The sequence below is a fragment of the Anarrhichthys ocellatus genome, unplaced genomic scaffold (assembly GCF_004355925.1).
Source record: "Anarrhichthys ocellatus isolate YVR2014 unplaced genomic scaffold, GSC_Weel_1.0 scaffold30, whole genome shotgun sequence".
Taxonomy (NCBI): Eukaryota; Metazoa; Chordata; class Actinopteri; order Perciformes; family Anarhichadidae; genus Anarrhichthys; species Anarrhichthys ocellatus.
Window position 1 is genome coordinate 3,787,314 of NW_022280060.1, and position 9,310 is coordinate 3,796,623.

The 9,310-nt window shown below is 46.0% G+C and overlaps 1 protein-coding gene across 1 annotated transcript in view; it reads right to left on the reverse strand.

Moving 5' to 3' along the window:
* The window catches only part of trabd2b (TraB domain containing 2B), a 55,834-nt gene extending 47,345 nt beyond the window's left edge, over positions 1 to 8,489 (reverse strand). The window contains exons 1-2 of the mRNA XM_031864133.1: positions 8,184 to 8,489; positions 5,119 to 5,688 (exon numbers count right to left, since the gene is read on the reverse strand). Coding sequence (XP_031719993.1) covers positions 5,119 to 5,688; positions 8,184 to 8,297 — 684 coding nt within the window. The 5' untranslated portion in view covers positions 8,298 to 8,489. The remainder of the gene's footprint in view (positions 1 to 5,118; positions 5,689 to 8,183) is intronic.
* Positions 8,490 to 9,310: the final 821 nt, after the last annotated feature.

Genomic DNA, 9,310 nt, shown 5'->3' on the forward strand with positions numbered 1-9,310 from the left:
GTGTGTGTGTGTGTGTGTGTGTGTGTGTGTGTGTGTGTGTGTGTGTGCTGGTGTAGGCGTGTGCTTTGGTCCTCATTTGAAGGGATGATGACTGCGGAGTGAAGATGGATCCACAGTGTGACGCGAGGCCGCTTGAGCAGAAAGGAACGCTCATTCTCTCCAACAAAGGGAGAATGTGGGCGAAGGATTTGGCACATTGAACACTAAAGTATGGAAGAGCACTTCGACCCGCCGCGCTCACTAACTCACTACCTCAGAGGCACTCAGCTCAGTGACAATGTGGTGGAGTCATTACTTCAGGTCTCTCAGGTACAGAACTCAGTGTGACGAGGGACGTGACCTCTGTTGGATTCACTGAACGGAGACACAGCAGCGGGTTTATGGAGGACCGCGGGGATCACAGTCGACTTAATAGTTCACAGAAGAATTCTTCAGGATAAAGAAACCATTTTTTTTCCCCTGCACGCTCCACTGCTGCTGAACTTGCCACTTTCAACTTTCGTTAAAGGAGTGAGTGGAGAGAGTTATCGTGATAGCCCGTGTTGACTCGAGTTTTCCAGTTAAGGAAATGCTCAAATTGTGGCACTTTGTTTAAGTGGAACATTTCTTGTAGCCGCCCCGTACCAGGTTCCTGTCAGCTCTTGTCTGCTGCCTGCTCTCTAACTCAATCATAGCTTTAACCATTTTTTTTCTCCCTCATTTTTTCTCACAAAATATGAAACCAGTAAAAGAAATTGTGATTTGTTCAGTTGTCAAGTGCACAGTGCCCCTGTTTTCTCAGCGTCCATAACATCCAGCCTCTCTACCTCCCTCCATCTCGCCATCAGCCTGCAGTGTTCTGGCCAGCACGTAATCATCTAAGTGCTTCTGGATGGCAGCGGGCTATTTGGTCATTAAAGGGCCTATTAAGTCATTAGTGCAACAGTGAGACTGCCGTCCGCCTGCCGACAGGACCAGATGATCGGCCTGATACGTGTTGCCTCGCAGTTTTCCACATATTTGCGCAGGTAATTACAGCTTAGATGTGAAACACCCTCAGATGTCATGCTTAAAGAGGGGGATACATGTCGCCAGCACACTTTAAAGGTAATCCTCCTCCTCCTCCTCTTTTTCCAGTTGGCGTGTGTGCAGATGAGCAATGGGACGACCAGAAGCCTCGGGACATGTCAGAGAGAAAGATAGGGAGCGAGAAGGAGTGGGAAGGTCAGAGAAAAGAAGAGCAGAGAGCAGACAAAGAGTTGCTTTTTCCATCAGTTCAGCCTCTGTGGCCAACACATCGCTTCAAAACCCAAACTTGCACACCCGTCACGGAATGTAAATATTTGGATATGGGTAAGGTTGGACGTTACTTAATTCCTCCCTTTAAAGATGTCCTGTTTAGGTGAACACGGTCCAAAGAACACAACGCAAAGTATTCTGCATGATTTGATGCGACACATGAGAATCTTATTTTGATTTCAGCGCTGATGTTACTCTTAGCAACCCTCGCCCCGGCCGGGAGACATTCCCTACGCTGGGCTCACGATATTAAACTCACCGCTTACCATAAATGCCCATCAAATAAGTGGCATGTACAGCCAGAAACCTCTGGATGTATACGGAGAAAGACGTTTCTCCTGGATATGTGCTGTGTTTTACTTACTTTTTAAATCATTTTCAAATATGATTTGTATCCTAAGGCCATATACTTTGTGAGGTCCACTCTGAATTGGAAAACCAAACACCGATGCGAATCACATTGAATATCATATAAAGTAATAGCGACTTATGGGAAACACAGACCGTGTGGGTCTGAACACAGTTAAAGGGAATGTCTCTGGCCCAGACAGACAGAGGTTTCACTTTATGACCACTGTGTGTAAATTCAGTGGTTGCTATCCTAGCACCATGCTCTTTTCATTATCTTTTCACATATCTGTGGAAAAACTGAATTTTAATCACATTTTATATTAATTTACCACAAAGAAATACACTGTTGTGATGTTTTAGCCACATCTCCAGGCCTGAGAGTGTGACCAAAGCATGTGTGGTGAGGCTGCAGTGTCAGCGCAGCAGAAAGCCTCAGCTTGACAGCGGAGGTTAACTGATTGAAATAGACATGTTAGGTTGTCACTGAAGCTGTAAACAGAGGACGCCCTCCTGCTGAGAGGGAACTGGATTCTGTCAAACATCCACCCTCCCATCCCTTAAAAACTTAACCCGCTCCCCTCTCCAGCCGTGGGGTGACAAAACCGGGGTGTACCGTTGTCAGCCATCTCTCTCTCTCTCTCTTACTCACACACACAGTTGCACAAATCATGGCACAAAATAGCCTGAGCTGATGGAAAGTCATCCTGTTGAGAGGTTGGGCCAGGTATTCTATGAGATCGGGCGCTGCCTGCCTGCTCAGCAGTGGCCAGACTGACCCCCAGCAGACTGCCAGTCTCCTTACCGCTCTGCTGCTCCGCGGCTCCACTACCACCTCCCGCCGTGACCCATGACCCCTGCCCAGGAGACAGGCGCCACTGATATGATGTAATTTCTCTACGACATGGGCCAGTGGCCTCGGCTGCAACGCGACCCAGGGAAAATAAATACGGGTGTTTATTTGGTGGGAGTGAGAGAGGCCCACAGGCTGGAGCCGCCCTCGAGTTTCCCAAAAGCAACTTTGCACCAGAGCAGTTTCTGTTCCACATCTTAACACCAATAACATACAAATAAGACTTTGGGGTTTGGTACCGTGCATTGTACCATTGTGACTGAGACTGTTGATGTACTCAATATCAGAAGATGTAAATGCACCTTTCATCTTCTGATTCCTTATTATTTGTATTTATGTAGATACATAAGCCATGATGGTAATTCATTGATCGGCCCTTGAGTGAAGCGGCTGTAAAGGAGTCACCTCCTGCTGCTGTGATTTTGCAGCTCGTACCCTCTGAGTCGACTATGCTTTCTCCAGCCGTTCCCACTCGCTGCTCAAAGCATTCACAGAGACAACGGTGCCGGCCGGCCGGCCCAGCTGTCAATCTGCGTGATGCCCGCTCCACCTCCTCCCATCCCGCAGAGAGTGAGGTCACAGGTCCACCCCGGCAACAGCTAACCTGTAGACCTGGACCAGTGCCTCAAGACCACCCGTCTACCATGGCGCTTGGGACCAGGTGCCTATGAGAAACCTACAATTTGTCAGATGATGAATCACCGGCGCTTATGTTTCTAAGAGTCCCTTGTCGGAGTCAAAGTTACACGATATTGTAAGCAACTACTTTTATTGGGAACAAATAATATGTGGGCTGTCAGGGTTTAGAACATTTCCCAACTCAGATCTCCCTTTGAGCATTGCTCATGTTTCAGATTGGCGTTAGCGGTGAGATGATGCACAATCAGTCTCCGCTGCCTTTACACTTTCTTCTTTCCTCCAGTCAGTCTCTATCTCAGCCTTTCTCTCTCTGTGTCTCACTTCTCTTTCTTCTGTCTCCCACCCACGCATTTTCTCTTCGACCCTTCCTCTATTCATCCTTCTGACCTCATCCTTGTTACAGTCGAGCGTAGAGGGAATCAATCAACCACAGTGTTCAGATTAAATCACAAATTATTATAATTGAGAATAATGGTTGCCATGTCAGCTTCAGTTCAGCTCCGAATTGTTCTCATACATATCTGGAAACGAGGGGGTTAGAAGCTCGGAAATCCAACGGCCCTTGTGCTCTGGTGTTATCCATGAGCCAATTTTGACTGGATTTCCATGGCAATAAAACTCTAGTCTGAATTTGAACACCTGTCTTGTAAAACTGTTACCATCCCTTGTGAATGCAGTGCCTGTTATTTTCCCTGAAGATCAATAGATTACGCTTCTTATAGTCGAATGGAAGTTCTCAGGGAACATAAACACAGCTTTCTAAAGTTGGACACTGTTCTGCTACTCAACCCTGTTAGGATGTTATTTAAAACTGTGTTGTTTTTAGGGGCAACTGCCGTGCCCGCGCCACAATAAATACAGATCAGTGTCAAGGACTGAGACTTCTCTATAGAGGAAAAAAGACAGGAGACATGAATCCCTTTAAGATAACAGGAAAACATGTCTGCGGGACATAACAGACTACAGATTGCAAAGCCCTCCTAACGTCTATAGCATGTCTCCTCTTTATTACTGTGAGACACAGTGTGCCTCGCTGAGCTTATTTCTAGGGGCAGTAAAGCTCCCAGGCATGTGCGGGGCATGCAGCGGGACTTTGACAGCGTAGTTAGGAGGTGATGATGAAAGAGGAGAGGCTGGGAGCCCACTGCCTCTCAAATTAGCCCCGGAGCCCTCAGACCTGTCACATGGAGGCTAAGCCACCGCCAATGTGCATGTATGGAGCTTTGCATGCGTACAGCGTGCCTTCGTGTGCGGTGTGCCGCGCATACACTGCACATGTGCGTGATTGGGAGTGCTGCATGAATACACATACCGAGATGTTTTTTTTCGTCTTTAATTTAGATCAAATGTTTCATCAGTGAAATCACATGAATTAGAACGGAGCATCCTCTGGGTGCTGTTGAGGCTCTTCGCAGATTTCCGTGGGACCTCCCACAGTTGGAAAAACGGTCTCCAGCTTAGGTGACCTCCAACTGACTAATTATATAAATAGATGCATGTTCCCTTCATGTATTTATCATCAGACAAGATATTGAGGTCGGCTGTTTTGCTCATCAAGTAATACGACTATTTTGTTCATCTTTCAGTCTCCGATTACAGTGCGAGCCCCACAATGCTGCAGAGAGCCAGACAGACAGTCTGCATTAATGAAAGAGAGCTCTCTGCTCTTCTCACCTTCTGTAATCCGTTCTGCATGTGCATTGCTCAGCCTGACACCCTCTCTGTACATTCAGCTGTTGAGTGTTTGTTTAGTGAGGTGGATGGACATCAATAACCGTAAAGCTGTCTCCAGCAGAAAGGTTTTGATCACTTTTCTTTCTCCTTATATTGTTTTCTTCCACATTTTCTAGAGCTCAGCCTGCTTTACTACAAGCAGAATAAATGTTACATTTACTTGTGCCTTGTCTAGGCTGGGCTTGTTCTTGCAATTTCTCCTGCTATTCCTCAGGGAATCAAATGCAAAAATGAGAATATAAACAAGCGTTCATTCCTCCTCTTACCTGAGAGAAGTTCAGCCCATTGAGGGGGTGACACTGCTCCTCCACCCGCTCCACCGCCCCCGTTGCTTTTCCCATCCTCTCTGCCTCTTGAGCCAAGAACAGATCCAGCACAGGCGTCCCCCTGGACCGAACGTCCCACTCCGTCAACGAGTTCACCATCAGCATCACCCAAACCGGCCTTTTCCTCTCCCAGTTCCCCGCAATGGCGTTGAACAGGTAGTCAGCATACAGGCCGCGGCCGCGCTGGTCAGCGGTCATCCAGTAAGGCATCATGTGTTTGACGTAGTCCAGGTGGCGTTTGAGACGGCGGTACAGGTCTCGAGGTAGCAGCGTCTGCAGGTTTTCCCCGTGGGGCAGCAGCTGGCAGCTGGTCAGCTTGGAGATGGTCAGAGGGTCGGTCAGGTCCAGCTCAAAGAACACATTGCGGCTGTTGTAGAAGGCCTGCTTGGATCTGTCGGGGATGAAGTCCCAGACTCGTGTATAGGGCACGTGGATGGTACCAAATAAGTAAGAAGGTGGGTGAGGAGGCGCACGGTTCACTCTCCACAGGAAAGAGTTCATGTCACTTTGCTGTGGAGGAGGCAGAGGAAAGAAAAAATAAAAGGAGGTAACGATTTTGAGAGCAAAAGGAAATACCAGAACCATCATTTAGAGAAATTCAACTAAAGCGGACACATTTTTCCTCTGTTGTGGTTTACTGGCTCACAGGGTCGGGTCAACAAGTTAAAGATTGAAAAACAGTTTTGAGATGACAGCAGCCAGGGGAGGTATGAAGTCGAGTCAGCTCGGAGTTTGCTGCTGTGGTGCGGGCCGGAGGTTTATAGAGGGGCCTTCTGCGCTGTGAACAGACCCCCGTGTATTGTTTAGGTGCATACCTCGGTTGCCAAAGCTTCTTTCGGGCTGGGAAGCATTTTGAAGGCTGCAGTGCAAATACACATGCACTGGAGCTCATAAAAGCCAAAAAGCTGAAAGAAACCTGCTCTCCGTTCTGACCCCACTGTGATACTTTTATTTGTGAAATGTTCAGTGAGACCTGGTGCTGACAGCCTCAAGTACGGCACTGTTTTTGTCCTCTACGATATATATTACAGGAAGTGTTTGTCTGGTGCGGTTATCTTAATACAGAACAATGTCACAATGGAAATGAAATAATCACAGCCATTCTAAATGAGCGTGAGGGCCGCATAGCGTTTAAAATATGTTTCTTGTTAAGTGCTCTGCAGATGTGCTGTGCATGTGTTATGACTTTGATGTTGGCATTACTCAAATATGAAAAAAGAATTAACTTCTATAAACAATATCAAACTCCTGGCTTCTGAGACACAGTGTAATCAGGCATTTGAGGGATGAAACCCATTAGCGTAAAATAAAGTTATTCTTAGAAAATGTTTACTTCTCAAATTTAATCAAGATTTCCTTCAACATGGGTTCCAATTATACTGCAGGCTGCCAACGTTGCCTTTGTCAAATACAACGTTTCAAATTGCTGCCAAAAGCCAGTGTCCTCCTCATGTGGGATGTTCAGCTATCTTTATAATTAACGACAATGAACTTGTAATTTGTGGCGCAATCTCTCTCTACATAAAACAAATCAAAAGTGCAACATTTAATTTCAGAGCAGCGTTTCCTCTTTGCAGACACACTTAAATGTCTGAACAGTTTGTTTCTAACTTAATTCCCACATTGGCAGGGAGCAGTACACGCTGCTTTAGATGCGGCATAAGACGCATTAGTGTATTTTCCGGCGTATTTCTGAGACGCGAAAGAGCAGAGCTTCTTTTTTGTGTGTGCATGTGCAGCATTGTGTCATCCGTTAACTTGCACGTGTGCGCAAAGGCCTATAGGCCTACCCCCAGAAAAGAAGACCTCTCGACGTGGAAAGTGTGGTCGTGTCCAGAGGAGAGGCGAGATCCCCACTTCTGCTAAAGCTGCGTGGACGTTTCTGGAGAGCCTTGACGCGCAAGGGCTCCTTTTTATGGGGGTAATTACTCTTAACAGAAAACAGAGACCACTGCACTGACGCATTACAAATCACATGAAGCGAAGGAGCACGAAGTCTTCAGTGATCTCTGACAACAGATCCATTATCCGCCTGTAGGATATAATGCACGAATGAAACAACAGCCTTGTGCCCGTGCGCACAAGTGTCATAATTTAAAAACGTGCCTGTTGCTGAGGTCGATTTTTTTTAACCCCAGAAGGCAAACGTGTTGGATGTCATGATTTTAAAAAACTTTCCCCCTTTCATGCAGAGGATGCATTCACGGTGGGATGCAGACGGACACATGAACTGAGCTGGAGTATGGCCGGCTGCTCCGCGCTGCTGCACTTCCTCGCGGTAAAGAGTTCAAGCCACTTCCATAATTTTACCAATATGCGCAGATAAGTGTTTTAATAAGGCCTCGTGCGTTGCGCTGAAACACGATCACTCCTGAAAGGTCAGTGAAACTTTTCCAAATTAAGTAAAGTCAGCAGTGGGTGTTCCCTTCTTGCGTTTGTCACATAAACAGCCATAAAGTTGGCGAGCTTTAACAATTTCTCTTGGCAACTGCTTTCAATTCTGAGGCCCGCGTCTCTTCTTGGAAGTGATTTTATGAGCCAGTTCTGAAATACCTGAATTTCTTCACATGTCTGAAGACAAGGCTGCAGTGTTTGATCACTGCACAATAATAATATTAGTATAGAAAATCCATTATTATTATTCATATTATTATAGGCTATACATTCTACACAACCATTTTCACTAATAATGCAACTAAAACTTATAATTTCATCTTGGCTTATAATAAAAAGTATATTCAAATGTGTAAAAGGTCGTAACCTTTGGCCTCATTGTAGAGCATAATTATGATAAATGTTTTGAGATTGTGCCATCCTGTCGTAAAGTTCCCCTCCAAAATGAACACATTGCTGAAAGTGCGTTTCACTATTATTCTCCAACTGCAAGTTTTCAAGAAACAACACTTTAGGATGTCGACAACAAGTGTGAGTATCTTAACTTTCTGGAGAACAGAGAGGTAGAATGATACAATTAAATGATAAGTCCCCCCAACAACACGACTCACCGACTTTGGTGCGTCGCACTGCCGCGGTCTCTCCGGTCGGTGTGCGCCCCAGGGTGCCGCAGTGTGCAGCAGAGCGCTCAGGAAGACCAAGCTGAATCCCGACAGACAGACCATCGTGTCGAGGTTTTATGACACTCTTGACAAGTCAGCCCTCAGATGTCCACTTTACGCTCTCTTCTCACTGCCCTTTTTCCCGTCTCTCCTCTGAAATAAAAAAAAAAAGAAACCGTTACCGGTGGCCCCTCGGCTCACATGTGCCGCGCCGCTGGAGGACCATTCCCGACGCTCTCTGCGGCTGAGTTTAGTTTTTCCTGTCTGAAACTTTTTCTGACTCCTCTTTTTTAAAAACTCGGTGCAGAGCTGAAGCGGGAGCTGCTGAAAACTCTTTGGAGAGTTTGCGCAGTGCGCTCTGCAAGTTAGGAGCGTCTTGACTGGAAGAGAGGGAGGTGGGACGACTCGAGTACCCCCTACCCCATCCCAATATACACACACACACACACACACACACACACACACACACACACACACACACGCACACACACTCCCCTGCTTCTTTTAAGAGGAGGGAGCGCAGGTTCAGAGAGGGATGACAGGTTTGCGTGTGTAAAACCCCACAAAACAGACCCGAAAAGAGTGCAGAGTGGTGGATGAATGTTCTTCTAACGTCCTGCACTGTGAGTTTGGACATTGCCTCATTCACCGTGGTCGTTTTCCTGTCTTATGGTATCACTATATAGTATTTCATATTGTAGGCTAATGTCCGATACTCAATAGGGAGTTTATATAGTTTCTTAGTATTTTTTAAATTATTCTCAGTTTATTTAAACAAATTAAGAAATGAATTGTTACTAAACTTGTTTAGCTTGATGACATGCATTTTATATACTGCAGTTCCTGTGTTATTTGTTGAACTCTTGCAGCTTCAAGATGTTTAAAATTATATTTATAATTAGACAAACAAAACAAACCTTTTCAGCCTCATCTCTTTCAGAGTTGAACTGGATTTCTGTAGCTCTTTAAAGAAAACTGTGACCAATAACGCAGAGCGTGTATATGGCATACACAGTGCTGGCAGCCCACGGGTTTGTTTTATTTGGTTTTCAACAGAGTCATTCCAAAGAGGTAAA